At 46.7% G+C, this 20,754-nt stretch overlaps 1 protein-coding gene across 3 annotated transcripts in view; it reads left to right on the forward strand.

The window, feature by feature from the left end:
* Positions 1-20,754, forward strand: part of GLI2 (GLI family zinc finger 2) — a 459,364-nt gene that overhangs the window by 413,867 nt on the left and 24,743 nt on the right. For all 3 annotated transcript variants that reach the window (XM_060261633.1, XM_060261634.1, XM_060261635.1), the window contains exons 8-10: positions 2,684-2,797; positions 12,608-12,739; positions 19,806-19,955. In XM_060261633.1, coding sequence (XP_060117616.1) covers positions 2,684-2,797; positions 12,608-12,739; positions 19,806-19,955 — 396 coding nt within the window. The remainder of the gene's footprint in view (positions 1-2,683; positions 2,798-12,607; positions 12,740-19,805; positions 19,956-20,754) is intronic.

Here is a 20,754-nt window from a genome sequence, read left to right on the forward strand (position 1 = left end):
CAGCCAGTGTCTCCGGCTGTCAGGATCCGTGCAATGTCTCCTGTTATGCATTCTTTCTTGAGTGGTTTTACATGTAACTGTTACTGTCTTGCTATGTCATATGTTATGGGATCATGTTATATGTTATGGGATCATGTTATGGGATCATGCTGTACTGAATATTTAATGTTCTTGAGATGGTTTGTAAAAGGTTATCTTGTCTCTCACAGTGGAGGTGCTAGTGGCTGCCTGGGAATGCAGATGGTGGAATGTATCTTGTCTCTCACAGTGGAGGTGCTAGTGGCTGCCTGGGAATGCAGATGGTGGAATGTAGATGGTGGAATCCTCTCCACCATCTACAGATGGAGGCTGGGAATAGCCTTCACTTTTCAGGCGATAAGGAGATGGCTTCCTTGTGAAGTGTTTCGTGAAGAGTTATATATTAGAGGGGAGGAAGCCTGTACTTTCCCGAATTACTTAATGCTGTCTGTGGGTTTTACTTTCATTTCTGGCAAGGCCTCCATAAGGGAAAGGTCTGCATTTGTAACATAACAGACAAATCTCCAATGCTTCTCTGTCCTTTCTGTCAACTGGTCTCAGAAAGGGCTGCCACTCTACTTTGGCCTCTACTTTGGCCTCACGAGAGGCATTGTGGCCACCTCTAGGAACAGACCTCTGCTGCCCCATCAATTATTGTTTTAACTGTTGTTATTTAACTGTTTTAAGCCAAACCTATGTAAGTTTTATATGTTGTAAGCCGCCCTGAGCCACCTCGGTGGGAAGGGCGGGATATAAATCGAAATATAAATAAATAAATAAATAAATGACCTACACAGATGGCCTCTCAGCACATGCAACCTCTAAAGGCTGCCAAAATAGCCAGGGAGCCACCACCATAATGCAACTAGGTGGCAAGGCCTGGCACCACCTGGAGTGTTTCCTCAGAGGCCATGGCTGCCACCTCTTTCTTGTCACTCTCTCTCTTCCTCCTCCTTTCAGTCTCACCCAAGGACAGATGTGGATTGGGCCACTGGGGAAGCTGCTAGCCAGAGGCTGTAGCTAGGCAACCAAAGTTGCTTCTAAAGGGAGAGGCCTCAGCTGAATGCCATAGAGTTCACTCTCCAAAGCAGTTATTTTCTCCAGGGGGAGAGAGCTCTGTTGTCTGGAGTTCCTTTGTGATAACAGGAGATCTTCAGGCTCCACCTGGAGGTTGGCTACCATAGCCCTGGCAGCAGCCCCCCTATGACAGCTATTGTGATGTACCAGTTATTGCTTCAGAGCAGGGTCTGCCAGACCCAGGTTCTTGCTGTGTAAGCTGACTGAGTGATTTTTGGACCAGTCACAGACTTTCAGCCTAACCTACCTCACAGGGTTGTTGTGCAGATCAAAAGGGAGAGAGGAAAATTATGTAAGCTGCTTTAGCCTCCATTGCAAAGAAAGACTGCACTTTTCCTAGGTAGAGGCTGCAGGGAGAGGGGAGGAGATGGAAAGCTGAAGTCATGGAAAGCTACAGGAAACAGCTGCCATGAGGCACATACTCTGTGGTACACCATAACACAAATAGACCAGACCAAAAAACACAGATCACACCACAAGCTCACGCTGATGCTAAACTTCACAAGGCTGAATATGACAGGAAAAGGCAGCAACAATGCACTGCAAACAAAGGAATGCTGAGCTTCAGCATCTGTGTGACCATCGTCATGCCCCCGGCACCCCCAAAATTATTTTTCCTTCTCTACATTCCAGGTCTGTTTCAGGGCTTTGAACCATCACAGACACAGGGACACATACACACACATGTGGAGGGGGGGAGTGGGAAGCCGGCATCTGTTCCAGCTGCAGGGTGGGTGGGAAGACAGAGAGGGGAGTAAATGCCAAGGTGAGGAAGAGAGCAAGGGTGGAGGGTGAGTCAATGTCATGGGTGGGGGAGTGCCAAGGGTGCGGGGGTAGTTGAGAAGAAGAGGTGATTGGGGAGGTGGTTGGAGAGCGGTGAGCTGGGTTGAGAAGACACCAAAGGTGGGGGGGAATGAATGCCTTCGTTTGGGTGGATGGGAAGACAGCAAAGGGGGGGGGCACTTGCCCAGAGCCTCTTTCAAGAGCCTGTTATACACACACACACACACACACACATATATATATATATTCACAGTGGGCCTTATTCCTAGTAAATGAATAAAATAAAAGAGGAAAATAAGAATTGAAGTAAGCATCTGAATACAAATTTTTATTCTATTCTCCAGTCCTCCATTTTAAAAACTGAGGAGTAAATTTTCCTTGTGCATATCTCTGAATGAAGACCTCAGGTGTATTGACACATCCACGTTCCTGCAGATGCTTGCCCACTATCACCACTGTCTATCCACACTGCATTGCTTTCAGTGTGATGTCTGTTCAAGTGATCATCGCCATCTACATTACGCTACAATTAGTTGCAGGTTTTGAAAAACACGAATAGTGGAGGATCAGGGCAGCTGTTTTCAAACATCACACTGTATTCTCACTCTGCTCACCAGGATAAATTCCTACCAAAGAACAGCAGAAATCTAATAAATGAAGTCTTCTGACCTAATCAAATCTATAGCACTTACTAATCGTTCTTTAACCTTGCTATATGGGGGGGGAAAAGGTTGGCAGCACAGCTACATTTCTTTGAAAATCTTGATATCACCTCCGAATCCTCCCGTTCATTTTGTTTCCTTAGGGCAAGCAGAGCAGCGAGTCAGCCGTTAGCAGCACTGTCAATCCAGGGATTAACAAACGCAGCAAAGTCAAGACCGAAATGGAAACCCAGCCACCAGCTTCCCCACGTACTCAGGTAATTCCTCCGTTTGCGATTTTGTCTTCGACGCTCACACGGAATGTTAGCATTGTCAGCTAACTGTTCAGGAAAAAGGCTATTAACGTCACTCTTCTCCGCACTCATTAATAAGGCAGCAGACTTTCAACGTGGCGTGTTTGTCGCTGTGTAATCATGGATGTCACCAGTCCTCACCGTTACATTTATTTGGAAACATTTCAGTCCAGTGACTGGACTAATCTCTCATTCATCCATGTCTCCAAAATCATACATTTTCTCCTTTTTACAAGGACATCAGGCCCTACCAAAACTAGAAATAAGCTGCTGGGCTCAGTAACACCATGTTCCCATGAAATGTCCTTCCTTCTATTCATTTTGGTATGTATTCAGCAGTTCCCCGTGTCACGGTATTAACATCAGAAGTTCGTTTATTTATTTAGAACATTTATGTTTCAACTTTCTCCTCAAAAGGAGCCAAAGTGGCTCACCAAAAAAAAAATCAAAAATATGCAAAAGAATAAACCAGAAAAAAGAAAGATTACAGGCGGATCCTACTCTCTGAGGCTGGCAAACACACCCTCCATGCCATGAGCCACAGGGCTATGAGCGAATGGGCCAGTACCCTTTGGCTCTTGACTTTCAGTTCATGCTCGAGGGCTCACACCACTGATTCTATCCAGGTTATAAGTATCTTCAGGAGGAGGAACAAAACTTAGTTCTCAAAGATTTCAGGTTTTCACGGCTGGTAACGTCATTAGGGTTTGTAGAATCTTTCGGGCTCAAGTGCCGTGTTCTACTGGAGAAAGTTTTTCTTCCGAGAACGAAACGTCTGGAAGAAAAACTTTCTCCAGTAGAACACGGCACTTGAGCCCGAAAGATTCTACAAACCCTAATAAAACTTAGTTCAGATGGAACTCAGGTACTGCTCACTCCCCGCCCCCATCCCAGGTTGCTTGAATCACATGAATACTTCCCATCCTAGAACCACACTTGCATCAGAGTTGCTGACAGGAAATATTTATTTATATTTTATTTATTTCATTTAATCATATTTATATCCTGCCCTCCCCTGATGGACTGAGGGCGGCTAACAACAAATAAAAGCAACATAAAATATTTAAAACAACAAAATATACAATAAAATCATTTCCATACATTTTATAGTCATTAAAAGTCCAAGATGCACATTGATGTTCTGGTTATTCTGATGTTTCCGATTGCAATTATGTTAGTTCAGTGGGATTGTCAGTGTTGTGGAATAGCCACCTCCCCTTAACCGTTGAAGGCAAGTTTGAACAGTTCGGTCTTACAGGCCCTGCGGAACTGTGGCAGGTCCCACAGGCCCTGATGTTTTCAGGGAGGGCATTCCACAGAGCGGAGGCTGTTACTGAGAATGCTCTGGCTCTGGTGGTGAACAATTGAGCTTCTTTTGGTCCGGGGATCTTAAGAAGATTTTGGGACCCTGAATGAAGTGCTCTCTGGGGTACGTATGGGGACAGGCGGTCCTGAAGGTAGATAGGTCCCAGGCCGTATAGGGCTTTAAAGGTTATAACCAGTACCTTGAAGTGAATCCGGGGTGGCACAGGCAACCAGTGTAACATTTCCAGCACAGGTTGAATGTGCTCCCGTCCAGGTAGCTCCGTTAACAACCTGGCTGTTGGATTTTGCACCAATTGCAGCCTCCAAATTTGAGTCAAGGGCAGCCCCATGTAAAGGGCATTACAGTAGTCTAATCTCAAGGTGACCATCGCATGGATCACTGTTGCCAAGTTGTTGTGCTCCAGGTATGGAGCCAACTGCCTTATCCACCTAAGGTAGTAAAATGCGGATTTGGTAGTGGCTGCTACCTGGATTTCCATTGTCAGCAAAGGCTCCAGGAGCACCCCTAGGCTCTTGATCTTTAGAACTGGCGCCATAGGCGTCCCATCAAAGACTGGCAGGGGGATCTCTGTACCCAAACCGCCACGACCTAGGCACAGGACCTCTGTCTTCGCTGGATTCAATTTCAGTCGACTCTGTCTGAGCCATTTTACTCTGTCTGAGCCAGTTTCCAATGCCGGGTCCAGATCTTCCAGGGCGCAGCTGGACTGGCCTCCCATCGATAGATAGAACTGGGTGTCATCCGCATACTGGTGACAACCCAGCCCATATCTCCGGACAATCTGAGCAAGGGGGCGCATCTGTGTGGTATATTGTGATGGAAGAGCTAACCACTGGAGAGCAGCGGGTATGTTGCCAAAACAGTGTGAAAAGTAGGCCAAGGAGTGCCTGACTGGCATACCTAGGTTTTCCCCCTAGGTTGGAATGGCTAGTGACTTGAGTGGGGGATGTTTTAACCTTTCCTTTCAGCATGTGATTTGGCTTGCGTTTCCTTGACTCACCTGAAACTAGTCAGTCATTGGTATTCTGATGTGGCTCTCCATAGTCTGCATTGGTTTGTAGTCAGGCTTGTGAATGAATGTTTGCCATGTAACTGGGTGGGGGGGGGGGTGTACTTAAAAATTACCATATAATAGGGCAGGGAGGAAGGTACTTTTGTGATGGCCTTTGGTTTTTTTACAATTCAGGAAACAATACCAGTATGAAAAACTGGATGTGTTCATTTTACTGGAGCTCCAAGAGGAAAGCATTTGAACATAAGAACATAAGAGAAGCCATGTTGGATCAGGCCAATGGCCCATCTAGTCCAACACTCTGTGTCACACAGTGGCCAAAAATTTATATATATATATATATATATATATATATATATATACACATACATACACACACACACACTGTGGCTAATAGCCACTGATGGACTGCTGCTCCATATTTTTATCTAAACCCCTCTTGAAGGTGGCTATGCTTGTGGCCGCCACCACCTCCTGTGGCAGTGAATTCCACATGTTAATCACCCTTTGGGTGAAGAAGTACTTCCTTTTATCCATTTGAACCTGTCTGCTCAGCAATTTCATTGAATGTCCATGAGTTCTTGTATTGTAAGAAAGGGAGAAAAGTACCTCTTTCTCTACTTTCTCCATCCCATGCATTATCTTATAAACCTCTATCATGTCACCCCGCAGTCGGCGTTTCTCCAAGCTAAAGAGTCCCAAGCGTTTCAACCTTTCTTCATAGGGAAAGTGTTCCAGCCCTTTAATCATTCTAGTTGCCCTTTTCTGGACTTTCTCCAATGCTATAATATCCTTTTTGAGGTGCGGCGACCAGAACTGCACACAGTACTCCAAATGAGACCGCACCATCGATTTATACAGGGGCATTATGATACTGGCTGATTTGTTTTCAATTCCCTTCCTAATAATTCCCAGCATGGCGTTGGCCTTTTTTATTGCAAACGCACACAGTCTTGACATTTTCAGTGAGTTATCTACCACGACCCCAAGATCTTTCTCTTGGTCAGTCTCTGCCAGTTCACACCCCATCAACTTGTATTTGTAGCTGGGATTCTTGACCCCAATGTGCATTACTTTGCACTTGGCCACACTGAACTGCATCTGCCACGTTGACGCCCACTCACCCAGCCTCAACAGGTCCCTTTGGAGTTCCTCACAATCCTCTCTGGTTCTCACTACCCTGAACAATTTAGTGTCATCCACAAACCTGGCCACTTCACTGCTCACTCCCAACTCTAAATCATTTATGAACAAGTTAAAAGAGCATGGGACCCAGTACCGAGCCCTGCGGCACCCCACTGCTTACCGTCCTCCACTGCGAAGACTGCCCAGATAGTAGTTCGTGCATATGCCCAAGACCGCAGCTTCTCTCCTGTAAAAATTTAGCAGGTCTGCACAATGCAAGATGTATGAGTTTCTTTATTTTAGCAGGAGCAAAATTTATGAGTGGGACTGTTGACATTCAGACTTCTCAAGGTAACAGATGTTCTACCCAAAGTCCCGGCATGATGGGTAGGTGCAGGTTTCTATGAGTGATTCGAGTGAGATATTCTGTGGGTTCTTGGGTCATGGAATCCACCTGCTAGCTTCAGCAGAAATGTCGTATTTCAGCAGAGTGCCTTTCAAAATTATGGTTGTCACTTCCAGATGGCAAAGGACCACTGACAGCGTCTCAGAGCAAACATAGATCACAAGGTCTTGCATGTAGGTAGGAAGCTCTCCTGTTCAGAAAGGAATTGCTCCCAGCAGCATCCTATACCTCGGTGACAAAGCATTTGACACCTAGAAGGGCCCACTGGCTTCCGTGTTCCTGCCGGAGCGTCACACTTCCAAACTGTTTAATGGCTGACAGTATCTATCTGACTGTCCTTTATCACAACTGTAAACTATCTAGAGTGTTCTGGGCACTTCATTTTCATGAAATATGAGGCTATGTTATTGTCAAGCCAACCGAAGAGTTTATGACAAATTCTTCTCCCAGCTCCAGTTCAGAAGCGGGTTTCAGCATGATGCATGGGGACAGTAACATGTGCAATCATCAGGGGGCTGGTAAAATTGATGAAGATAGCATATCTGGGAAAGATAAACACGCTGTAGTCAGCACGACTGGGGCAAAGAGGCATCTCTCTAGAGCTTTGGGTTTAGGAACACCTCGGCACACAATGCCAGAAAACACATGACATGAAATCACCAATTTGCTACACTCCTTATTTAATCAGGTCACAGATAGCAGTCTCTTACGTTGAGAGACCAGGGGAAAGAACCTCCCATTTTTCATAAGGCTGATTATTAGTCGAGCAAAGGAGCGCTATCACTTTCGCTTCCAGTCAAGTTCATATTCCAAATAAGTATATTTCTTTATAAAATTGCATGTTTTAGCTTTACAGTCAAGGTGTTTTGTACGTAACGATTCAAATGCATGTATCTGGTCTATTTGTTTGCTTAAATATGTGTTCAAATTAGGGTTGCCAAGTCCAATTCAAGAAATATCTGGGGACTTTGGGGGTGGAGCCAGCAGACTTTGGGGGTGGAGCCAGGAGCAAGGGTGTGACAAGCATGATTGAACTCCAAGGGAGTTCTGGCCATCACATTTAAAGGGACAGAACACCTTTTAGAATGCCTTCCTTCCATAGAAAATAATGAAGGATAGGGGCACCTTCTTTTGGGGCTCATAGAATTGGAGCCCCTGGTCCAATCTTTTTGAAACTTGGGAGGTATTTTGGGGAGAGGCACTAGATGCTATACTGAAAATTTGGCGCCTCTACCTCAAAAAACAGGCCCCCCAGAGCCCCTGACACCCGCAGATCAATTCCCCATCATTCCCTATGGGAATCGTTCCTGGAGGTGCAAAATGGCTATGGGGGTGGAGCTTCCCCCGCCGGCCAGCTGGCTGGGGGAGGGGGGAAGCCTGTAAAACCAGGGGATCCCCGCTGGGACCTGGAGATTGGGAAGCCTAGTTCAAATACAAGCTTCGCTCAGGTACGTTCGTCAGGAAGTCAGAACTGGCTGAGATTTTAGACCTGTTCATGTTGTACCAAATACACGTACAGCCTGAATGTACATGCATATACCTGTTCATAAGAAACTATCAACAAACATACACTTTGCTAATGAAACCAGAGGAGCAGTATCTGGATGAACACTGGGTTTCAATCACATATGTAGCTGTACATACATGGACTGTAATATGAGAATTACTCAAAGCATGTTTAAGGAAAAAACATGGATTCTATGTGTGTTCACATAAGAGAGCCAGTTTGGTGTAGTGGTTAAGTGTGCTGACTCTTATCTGGGAGAACCGGGTTTGATTCCCCACTCCTCCACTTGCACCTGCTGGAATGGCCTTGGGTCAGCCATAGCTCTGGCAGAGGTTGTCCTTGAAAGGGCAGCTGCTGTGAGAGCCCTCTCCAGCCCCACCCACCTCACAGGGTGTCTGTTGTGGGGGAGGAAGGTAAAGGAGATTGTGAGCCGCTCTGAGACTCTTCGGAGAGGAGGGCAGGATAGAAATCCAATATCTTCATCTACCTCACAGGGTGTCTGTTGTGGGGGAGGAAGGTAAAGGAGATTGTGAGCCGCTCTGAGACTCTTTGGAGCGGAGGGCGGGATATAAATCCAATATCTTCATCTACCTCACAGGGTGTCTGTTGTGGGGGAGGAAGGTAAAGGAGATTGTGAGCCGCTCTGAGACTCTTTGGAGCGGAGGGCGGGATATAAATCCAATATCTTCATCTACCTCACAGGGTGTCTGTTGTGGGGGAGGAAGGTAAAGGAGATTGTGAGCCGCTCTGAGACTCTTTGGAGCGGAGGGCGGGATATAAATCCAATATCTTCATCTACCTCACAGGGGGTCTGTTGTGGGGGAGGAAGGGAAAGGAGATTGTGAGCCGCTCTGAGACTCTTCGGAGTGGAGGGCGGGATATAAATCCAATATCTTCATCTACCTCACAGGGTGTCTGTTGTGGGGGAGGAAGGTAAAGGAGATTGTGAGCCGCTCTGAAACTCTTCGGAGTGGAGGGCGGGGTATAAATCCAATATCTTCTTCTTCTTCTTCACTGTAACTTGTGAACAGGACTTGGTGACAAACCAGGTTTGTCACTATGTAATGTTTAAAATTGTCCTAAATCTGAAAGAACCCACAGCTTCTCAGCTGTGTTGCCTCCCCCCCCCCCCCCCCCCCCCCGCTTTAAATAGATGCAAAAGCTTAGGCCTGGCCTCTGCAAAATTTAACCAAGCACAAAGGTCTAACAAAGATCTGCTTAGGCCTGCTTTGTCTGAAGGCTGTGCAGTGTTGTGTCCTCTTTGACGCACAAAAAAATGTAACCTCTCCTGGCTTGGTTCCCACCTAGATTCTGTGAGCACAAAGGGCACTGATTTCCCCCTTCCTCCAGGAAATCTCTAGTCCTCCCCATGAAGCTCTTCCTGGGGTCAGGGTTCTGAGCTACCACAGGAGGGAAAAACCAGGAAAAAAATCACTCTCCCCTCCTTGCACCTTCAGACATCGAGGCGTGCTCCAACCCACTGTTGATCATACTAGGCTTACGGTTAAGGTATACACATATTCTGATAATGGTAGGGCACATAGCACCACCCCCCGATATGATCAAAAGATATAACCTGGGGATTGGCTTTTTTATATTCCAGCATCTTGAGCCCATGCTAAGATATCAAAAACTGCAGGAGAGAATTGTCATCCGTTCCCTGTGTTCTTGATCTGGTCAAGGTGCGCTTTTGCATAGGTTTGCCAAATCCAATTCAAGAGATATCTGGGGACTTTGGGGTGGAGCCAGGAGACATTAGGGGTGGAGCCAAGATCAAGGCTGTGACAAGCACAATTGAACTCCGAAGGGAGTTCTGGCCATCACATTTAAAGGGACAGCACACCTTTTCAATGCCTTCCTTCCATAGGAAATCATGAAGGATAGGGGCACCTTCTTTTGGGGCTCATAGAATTGGACCCCCTGGTCCAATCTTTTTGAAATGTGGAGGGTATTTTGGGGAGAGGCACTAGATGCTGTACTGAAAATTTGGTGCCTCTACCCCAAAAAACAGCCCCCCCAGAGCCCCAGATACCCGCGGATCAATTCTCCATGATTTTCTATGGGAATAAATCTCCCTAGGGAATAACAGAGTTCCCAGCAGACATTTCCCTCCCCTCCCCCCGCTTTCTGACAACCCTGAAGCGGGGGGAGGGTCTCCAAACCGGGGGATCCCCTGCCCCCACCTGGGGATTGGCAACCCTACTTTTGCAGCATGTATTTTCTCAGGAAGAAGCACAACATGGAAGTCCTAGACATATGTATATATCTATAAACTTGTTGCCTCTTGTTACAATGACTCTGTACATAACTAGTCCCTGAGGATTTTTTTTAAAAAATGAAAATGGACTGTGGGTGGGTTGATTCAGTAGAAATATGTACCAGAAAAGTATGACTGGTACAAAATCTATTCCTTCTAGCATCTGCCAATATGCGGGAAGATAAGTAGTGTCAGGTGAATGGGAGATTACAAGACTGGGTCTGGTACCTAAGAAGGGAGATGCCGTCCCTGTTTTTTTTTCTGTTCTGTTTGCTTATCACAGTTCACCATGCTGTCCCATTTCCCCACTGCCTTTCTCCTGGGGAATCAGGGAACAGGTACAGGATTCCGTATATATTTGTTAGGCTTTTCCCTCTCCTGCAGCACGTCCAAAACTTTTTCCAGGCATCCTATGGCAAAAATAGGCATTGCATGCAAATCAGCACCAAATTTTCTCTCGTAAATTTTTTTTAAAATTGTTTATAAAAAGTCACACACGGCATGTGAAATCACCCCAGCTGCTTAGATTATAAAATAACACATGTTTTATGAAACACTTTACCCTTCCTCCAGGCTCTTACTATTAAATAACAAAGTATTATGTAGTAATAAATGTTCTCTAGAAGATCCTTAGGGGGGAAAATTGGTATTAAAAGGATCAGGGTAAAAATGTAAGTGTCCAGGAATAACTGGGGGGGGGGGGGGGGAATCAGGGAAAATGTTTTGGTTTTGGTGGGGGGGTGCTTCTGACGCTTCCCCCACTTCTTTCTGATGGAAAAATTGGAAAATTTGTGGAGGTACTTGGCGGGGAGGGGGAGACTCCTATGAAATATTTATTCTTTTAGAATGAGTGATACGCTTTTTAAGACAAGATCAGAAGGAGATGGAACAGAAACTGCACCAAAGCCTCAGAGGAAAACTCTAAAATTTTCATTAAGAACTGAGCTCTCTCTAACCAGATAGCAAAAATTAAGGAGCACTCCCTCTATGACAGCTGATGTGAATTAGCAGTTGCCAACTCCGGGTTGGGAAATCCCTGGAGATTTGGTGGGTGGTGCCTCAAGAGGATGAGTTTGAGAAAGGGTGGGACCTCAGACAGGTACCATGGCATAGAATCCATTCCCAAAATTAGCCATTTCTGCCTGGAGAACCATTGTTGCCAATCTCCAGGTGAGGGCTGTGTCATTATACCCTGCTGAGGACAGTGAGAGAGAGCCATAGCGGAAATTAGGACAGTGAGAGAGAGCCATAGCGGAGGTTTCCCTGCTTCCTCTGTTGCCTCTCTGTGTACCAGCCCAACCTTGGTTTCTTCTAGGGTTGCCAAGTCCAATTCAAGAAATATCTGGGGACTTTGGGGGTGGAGCCAGGAGACATTAGGGGTGGAGCCAAGATCAAGGCTGTGACAAGCATCATTGAACTCCAAAGGGAGTTCTGGCCATCACATTTAAAGGGACGGCACACCTTTTCAATGCCTTCCTTCCATAGGAAATAATGAAGGATAGGTGCACCTTCTTTTGGGGCTCATAGAATTGGACCCCCTGGTCCAATCTTTTTGAAACTTGGGGGGGTATTTTGGGGAGAGGCACTAGATGCTATACTGAAAATTTGGTGTCTCTACCTCAAAAAACAGCCCCTGCGGATACAGATACCTGCGGATCAATTCTCCATGATTTTCTATGGGAATAAATCTCCATAGGGAATAATAGAGTTCCCGGAAGACATTTCTGATGAGCCTGAAGCGGGGGGAGGGCCTCCATACCGGGGGATCCCCTGCCCCCACCTGGGGATTGGCAACCCTAAAACACATAAAAACACACAAACAGGGAATATGTAAACATTCACTTTACATTTCGTTCCTACCGTCATCAGTAGGCAGCCAGGGACAGAAGGAGTTCTCAGATTTCAGTGCTACAACCTAGAAGGCCTTTTTTTCAGATTGCCTTTAATACAAGAAGCCAGGCCTGTGTTCCTCTTGCAGCTATGTTGCTGTGCAAGACTGTTCAAACTTATCAGGACTGCTCTGTCGTTTCCGTGCTGTGGCTCTCCCATTCTTCACTTGTCCCTGCCATCTAATCTGTGGGTGACTCAAAGGTCTGAGCAAAACAAGTCCATCTTACACAGACTGTTTTGTACCTTACAGGAGCATCTGATAGACTTGAAGGAAGAACTTGATAAGGACGAATGCAAACAGGAGCCTGAAGTTATTTATGAAACCAACTGTCACTGGGAAGGATGTGCAAAGGAGTATGACACTCAGGATCAGCTCGTCCATGTAAGTAATGGCAAAAAGACACAAGCCATAAATCTGAGGTTTCGTCCTGCGTTCCAATCAAGATACTCTATAGCTAGAATTCACTGAGAACCATTAAATGGGGTTACAAGGCACAACAAAAGCCTGGCAGATCAGCTCAAATTCCCAGAAGAATTTAGCTACAGGGTTTAGCTAAAGCCCCTTTGATGAATTATTTTGTATTGTTCTCAGAATCTAACAGTCAAGAATGAGACAATTCTGTTGCCTGAGATCACATTTTATCCGTGTTTTTTATACTTGAGCATAACCAGGAAAACGTGTCCTGTCAAACCATGTTTTTTATTTGTTTTATTTGTTTATTTTGACCTCCTTTCCCAATAGCTTGGCTCAAGGCAGTACACAACAAAGGATAATTCCAGACAACGTAAAACCAAATTAAATAAGCAGTGTGACGGAACCGGCCCGATTCTGCCTTCAGACCCGGTCCCCATCAACTCCGTATTGAGTCACCAACTCCTAGAGGGAGCTATTTCTCCTCTGGCCACTTGGGCTCGCTGCCACCACCTGCTCAGTCTAGGGGTTCAGATTGAGAGGAACAGGACTCCCAATCCCCCTCTCCAGCTCTGAGGCCAGGCCTCAAGGTCCTCTGCCACCCTGTACTTGGGTATCACAGAGACCACAGCACTTCTTCGGGGAACCCCTGGAGGATTGGCACCTTATCCAACCACAGGCCTTCCCCCTTTCCCCGGGGCCCCCTTCATAAAGCGTGGTCTAAAGCGGTTGGGGATCTATGTGGTACAGAGTTTGACTGCCAGCATTCAAAACAGTAAAAGTGTTTAATAAGAAGAGAAAGAAAAACAAAAACAAAAACAGTTACATGTAAAAATTTAACACAGCATCTGATCAGCAACAAGAAGGGCAAATAAAAGGTGGATTTAAACGCATCCTCTCGTCCCTGGTGTAAACTTGCCCTACCTTGTGAATTACTTACTCGGTCTGACTGCCTGGGGTCCTCCTCCTCTTGAGTAGGCCTCTCCCACAGTCAGGAGCCCACAGACTCACAACCTCTCTCTTTGAGGGCCAGCTGCGAACTGCTTTTTTCCCGCCTAACTCAAATAAAAAAACAAAAGAACTTCCTGCCCCTCTAGGAGGCTCTCCCCCTAGAGTTGATGGTTTAACTCCGGAAGGGAGGGGGGAGTGAAGGGAAGGCTAGGCCACACAGCCTGCCTAGTAGTTTCATGTTCCCCTCCCACCAAGCACCAACATTAACCAAGATGGCGTTTCTCCACAAGCAGTAAAAACATTGCAGTTCTGTAAAACACGATGGCGTCGAGTCCTGAGGGAGTGGAAGTGCCAGGTGAAAACTGTAGCTGTCCTCAGCCAAATACCTTGTGGAATATCTCCGCCTCACAGGCCCTGCAGAATGGCAATAATTCCTGCAGAACCCAGATGAAATTTGGCAGAGTTCTGCCAGGTTGGGGTCAGAGCAGAAAAGGTCTTGTCGCTGGTCAAGGACAGCTGGATATCTCTCGAGCTGGGGACCACTAGTAAATGTTAATCACCAGAGCACAAGCTCTTCTGGGGGTATACCAGGAGAGATGGTCCCAGAGGTATGTGGGCCTCTGGCTGTTAAGGTTTTTAAAGGTTAATACCAGTACCTTGAATCTGATCTGGTACTCCACAGAGTGCCAGTGCAGCTCTTGCAGAACAGGGGAGATGTGAGCTGTGTGTGGGGTCCCCATAACGACCTGGGCAGCTGCATTTTGCACTGCCTGGAGTTTCTGGGCTAGCTTCAAGGGTAGGCCCACATAGAGTGGGTTACAGTAATCTAGCCTGGAGGCAACTGTGGCATGGATTACAGTGGCTAGGTTGGGGCGAGACAAGTAAGAGGCCAGCTGCCTGATTTGGCGTAGTTGGTAAAACACCAGTCTGGCAGCTTTGGAAACTTGGGCCTTCATTGTCTGTGAGGCTCACCCCCAAACTCCAGGCAGCTGGTGCCAGCTTCCTCCAGAGCCAGGAGTTAAGTTCCCACACCAGCAGCCCCCTGACCCAGTCTCAGAACCTCCATCTTAGAAGGATTCACTGGCTATGTTTTAGCCATTCCACCACAGCCTCCAATCCCTCAGCCAAGTTAGCTGGGGCAGTATCTGGCTGGCCACCCAGATATAGCTGGATGTCATCAGCATATTGATGGCAACCCAGCCCAAAGCTCCATGCCAGTTGGGGAAGGAGGCACATGTAGATGTTAAATAACAACAGGGAGAGGATGGCTCCCTAAGTCATACCACATATTGGGGGGTGCCTACGGGACACCCCCTCTCCCAATGCCACCCTCTGTCCCTGACCTTGGAGGAACAAGGAGGGTCACTTCAGGACAGTCCCACAAACTCTTATGCTACTGAAGTGATGGGACAGAAAATCGTGGTCACAACGTCGAATGCCGCTATGAGGTCAAGTAACAGCAGCAGCGCCGGCACACCTTGATCCAGTTGTGTACAAAGTTTGTGAGGGTGAACAAGGCTGTCTCTGCCCCATGGCCAGGACAGAAGACAGTCTGGAATGGATGTAGCACTGATGTGTCATCTAGGAAACTCTGGAGCTGTTCAGCTACCACTCTCTCAATTACCTTGCCCTGAAAAAGTAAATTCTAACGGTAACTGAAAAGATCCAGAAGATCCAAAGTTGGCTTTTTCAAGAGTGGAACAACCATGGCCTCTTTAAGGCTCCCCAGAAAGATCCCTGACTCTAGGGACAGATTAATTATGTCTATCAGAAGGGCCTGTATCTTATCCCCACATGCTTTCACTAGCCAGGGGGTCCAAGCAGCACCCAGAATCCTATCAACATCAGCCAGTGACAGCTGGTTGAAAGAATCAAATACTGAATCCAAAGACCACCAAGGGGCCTCCAGGTCACTTACTGTATAAAAGTTGGCCAAGAGATTGTGGCAGAGCAACAAGATTTTCTCCCCCCAAAAAAGTTTGCAAAACCCTCACAGCTCAGGTCTAAATTACTAGAATGTTGAGTTCTCTCTGTAAGAGTTGTCAAGGACTGAATTACCCTAAACTACTGAGCCGGGAGAAAGCTAGCAGATACACTGGAGGCTGCAAAGAAATCCTTCACCACTACCTTATAGGTTTTCACAAAGGCCCTATAAGATGACCTTGCAGCTTCGTTATGAGATCAGCATCAAACTCTAGTAATCTCAGTTCCCGCTTCATCCCCTGGAGATCTTAAATATACCAGGGTGACGGTCCCAAGTGAGAGTGGAGAGGACCCTAGGGAGCAATGGCTTCAGAAAGATGGGAGTTCCAGTCTTCTATCAGTTCTTCTAATGAATCGCTGGGGGGCATTGGCTCCTGCAGAGCATTCTGAAACCCAATGTGGTCTGTCGGTCTCCATGGGCAAGCCAAAATCCACTCACCACCTAGACAGGGGGAGACTGGGACACTCACAATGACTGATGTGATGTTCAGGATGCAGTAAACAGCCGCACCTCAGAGGAAAAGTAGAGATAGTTTCATGCATTTCTGAAACCCACCATATGTAATGGCCTGCCTGATGAGGTTAGGAAATCTCCCATTCTCCTGGCTTTCCACAAGCTATGCAAAACTGAATTACTTAGAAGGGCTTTTTTTACACAGCTAACAGAACTGTACTGTAACAAAATGGTTTAGAAAGACACTTTAGTAAAGGGATGGGTACTGTGGGCTACATTACTGTTGCTGTAAGTATGCTCCTATAGTAGCTCTTTCCCAAGTAGCTCCCCCAGGGTACTCGGTCTTTCACCAATCACAGACTAGCGGGCAGTGGGGGAGGGCTGGCCCTATTCATACAGGAGGCTTACTGCTTTCAGACTCTCCCATCGCTAGAGATTGACAGCATTGAATGTGCTGGTCTGGCGTGGGATGTTGGGGAGGGTTTGGCTATCTGGCTGGTGTACCGTCCACCTAACGCACCAGCCAGTGCCTTACTGTCCCTGATGGAAGCTGTAACAGGCTGGATGTTGGAATACCCAAGGCTTCTGATCCTGGGTGATTTCAATGTCCATGCTGATGATGCAAGCTCCATTCAGGTGGCGGACCTAGTGTCATCCATGGCGACACTTGAGACTCTCCCAATACGTAACAACCCCCACTCACCAGGCTGGGCACATGCTGGACTTGATCTTTGCAGTAGGAGTTGTAGTGGCAGTGTGGAGGCAGTGGCATGGTCAGACCACTATGTCCTGAAGGCCCGTATGGATGTTCCACCTCAAACCTGTTTAGGTGGTGAGCATATTTTAGCTCACCTCAGAGTCAAATGGACCCAATGCTGTTCCAGGTGGCTCTACGGAATCCTTGGTCCCCTAGCAACTCACTAGATGACATAGTAGAGTCCTGGCATGACCAGCTCTCTATGGCATCGAAGAAATCGCACCCCCAGCGCCCTCTGCGTCCCCTTTCTTGGCTGGCACTGTGGTATAACCTGGAACTGCAGCTGATTAAATGTAGGCTCAGATGGCTAGAGAGGAAACTAAACTGACGGTACAGACCTCAGAAGGAAGGGGCCCTGGTCTTCCATTGAAACCAATGGGAAATGACAGCTACATAAAATTATGAAAATGAAACAATAATAATGAAATAAAACGATAATGACGCAAACACAAAGAAACAGTCCGATAACAAAACAACCCTTTTTTTGAAATTAATGATAAAAACAAAAGAAACAAAGCAAACTTCCATGCCTAAGCCTAGTGAGCACATCTGAAAAAGTCTTCCATGGCTGCTTTGAAGCAGGATAGTTTTCTGTTGTTTTGAAAAATCATTACTATGATTAAAAGAGTTGCATCTGGGGGCAGATAGAGAACCCTTTCTAACAACAGTGTGCCGTTATATGCAACTAGACATGAGAGATCTCCTGATTTGATTTACCAGTAATTTAAAAGCAGCCTCGAGAAAGGATGTGGTTTGAATCAGGAATGGAGCGCTGGAGTGGAGGGATAAACCCTTTCTGTCTGTTCTGTTACCCAGGTAGGAAGTGCCCTTCCATCACTCACCCTCTTCAGCTATCGGTACCTGTAAGGAGAAAAGACAGGTTGTGTGTCTTTTTTCCACTACCAAGGCTAAAAGCCAACTGGGGAGAAGGGGACGTATTATCTGAGAAACAGCATTGGGGGGAATAGGGTTGTTGTTTTTTTTAACTGCCCCAGCACCAAAATCTTGATTGACATCTCCCCTCATCCCACAACTTCTTTTAAGCAAAATTAAATACTTTGGCTTGGATCCAGCAATGAGCAAGCGGAAACATAAACAGCCTTAAGGCACTTTTGCTTGCACAAGATCTTGTGCAACACTTAGCACTTGCCTCCCTATATATTATAGTGCCCAGAAACTGGTTACACAAGATCTTGAGCAAGTGGAAACCTAATTGGAGATACAATTAGTTTGATTTAGTGCAAGTGGCTACCGCAGTCTTTTCCATGCGTTTCCATCTGAGCGTCTCCTATAGGGTTGCCAAGTCCAATTTAAGAAATATCTGGGGACTTTGGGGGTGGAGCCAGGAGACTGTGGGGGTGGAGCCAGGAGACTTTGGGGGTGGAGCCAAGATCAAGGCTGTGACAAGCATAATTGAACTCCAAAGGGAGTTCTGACCATCACATTTAAAGGGACGGCACACCTTTTTAATGCCTTCCTTCCATAGGAAATAATGAAGGATAGGGGCACCTTCTTTTTGGGCTCATAGAATTGGACCCCTGGTCCAATTTACTATATATATTGTCCTTTTCCATGTTCCAGAACTGGCACCTCTGGGGTTAAATTCTGATGCCCAAAAGGAACTGAGATGCTTGAGGGAGGAGGTGGGTCTCATCCAAAAGAGAAATGGCCATTTGCTGTTGCACTGGAGACTCCAGTGGGGAGCAGAGAGGATTGGCCACTGGCTGGAGACAAAATAAGATTGCAAAGGAGAAGAGTGGGCTGAGCAGGGTTGGTGATGTGGGGCTTTGCTTTCTGTGGGCCCTGAGAGAGGGCGGGAGGGGGAGCTGGTGAAAGGCAAAAGCAGTGGGAAGAAAAGGAACTTGTTGCCTGAAGGACTGGCAATCTGCTTAGGTGGGCATTCAACGAAATTGCTGAGCAGTCGGGTTGGAATGGATAAAAGGAGGTACTTCTTCACCCAAAGGGTGATTAACATGTGGGATTCACTGCCACAGGAGGTGATGGCGGCTACAAGCATAGCCAGCTTCAAGAGGGGGTTAGATAAAAATATGGAGCAGAGGTCCATCAGAGGCTATTAGCCACAGTGTGTACATATGTGTGTGTGTGTATATATATATTGGCCACTGTGTGACACAGAGTGTTGGACTGGATGGGCCATTGGCCTGATCCAACATGCCTTCTCATGTTCTTATGTGACACAGAGTGTTGGACTGGGGGGGCCATTGGCCTGATCCAACATGGCTTCTCTTATGTTCTTATGTGACACAGAGTGTTGGACTAGATGGGCCATTGGCCTGATCCAACATGGCTTCTCTTATGTCCTTATGTGACACAGAGTGTTGGACTGGTTGAGCCATTGGCCTGATCCAACATGGCTTCTGTTATGTTCTTATGTGACACAGAGTGTTGGACTGGGGGCTGGGCATTGGCCTGATCCAACATGGCTTCTCTTATGTTCTTATGTGACACAGAGTGTTGGACTGGATGGGCCACTGGCCTGATCCAGCATGGCTTTTCTTATGTGACACAGAGTGTTGGACTGGAGGGGCCATTGGCCTGATCCAGCATGGCTTCTCTTATGTTCTTATGTGACACAGAGTGTTGGACTGGGGGGGCCATTGGCCTGATCCAACATGGCTTCTCTTATGTTCTTATATGACACAGAGTGTTGGACTGGATGGTCCATTGGCCTGATCCAACATGGCTTCTCTCATGTTCTTATGTGACACAGAGTGTTGGACTGGGGGGGCCATTGGCCTGATCCAACATGGCTTCTCTTATGTTCTTAGGTGTGTTAATCTTGTTTAAGGGGCTGGGAGACTGAAGAAAGTAGCAAAAGCTTTGCCAACTTTCTATTTCTTTAAAAAAAAAAATCTTTTGTCACCTTCCAGCACATCAATAATGATCACATTCATGGAGAGAAGAAAGAATTTGTCTGTCGCTGGCAAGACTGTACACGGGAACAGAAGCCATTCAAAGCCCAGTACATGTTGGTTGTGCATATGCGAAGGCACACTGGAGAAAAGCCACACAAGTGCACGGTAAGATACTGTAGAAATACCAAGGTGTGCATGTTTGACCAACTGGGCAACGTTAGGGCAGTAGGTGTGTACCAGTTTACCATATATTTTCTATTATACAGACTATCTACATATTTGCCCAAGAATAAGACATTAAAAAGCCTGCTGGGTCATCTAGGTCAACAATTGGTTTCCTACAGGGTTCCGGAAGATGTTCCGGAAGGTCCACTGGTGGAACTGCTGGCCTTAGACTATCGGGTACCCTAGACAAGGCTAAATTCCGGTGCCCCCCCTCCCCCGGCACTAATAACCAATTTTCATAAACAGATGAATTGTGGGGAAAACGAAAATCACAGAACTCTCCTACCTTGAATTAACAGCCCTACTGTTAGTGACTGCGATCCAAGAGATTCAGCTTCTACCCCACTGAGGTCTTTGCAGAGTCCATCTGTAGGGGGGGAGCAGGCAGGTTTGTGCGGGGTGGTAAGAGAGGTTTCACGATTCCCAGCTCTGGGTTGGGAACCTGAAGGTCTTGGGGGTGAAGCCTGAGGATGGTAAGGTTTGGGGAAGCGAGGGACTTCAGTGAGGTATAATGCCATAGAGTCAACTTTCCAAAGCAGCCATTTTATCCAAGATAATCAACCACTGTCACTTGGACATCAGTTGTAACTGTGGGAGATCCATATACTACAAGGAGAATGGCAGCCCTATTGCCTACCCGTGTCCTTTTGCAGACAGAAAAGGCCTGTAAGGGCAGGTTGTTTGTCTTACTGCCAGTTCTGTGTGTCTCCTTAACTCAGGAGAATTAGCCACCCTGACA

This window comes from Heteronotia binoei, chromosome 21 (assembly GCF_032191835.1).
Source record: "Heteronotia binoei isolate CCM8104 ecotype False Entrance Well chromosome 21, APGP_CSIRO_Hbin_v1, whole genome shotgun sequence".
Classification (NCBI taxonomy): Eukaryota; Metazoa; Chordata; class Lepidosauria; order Squamata; family Gekkonidae; genus Heteronotia; species Heteronotia binoei.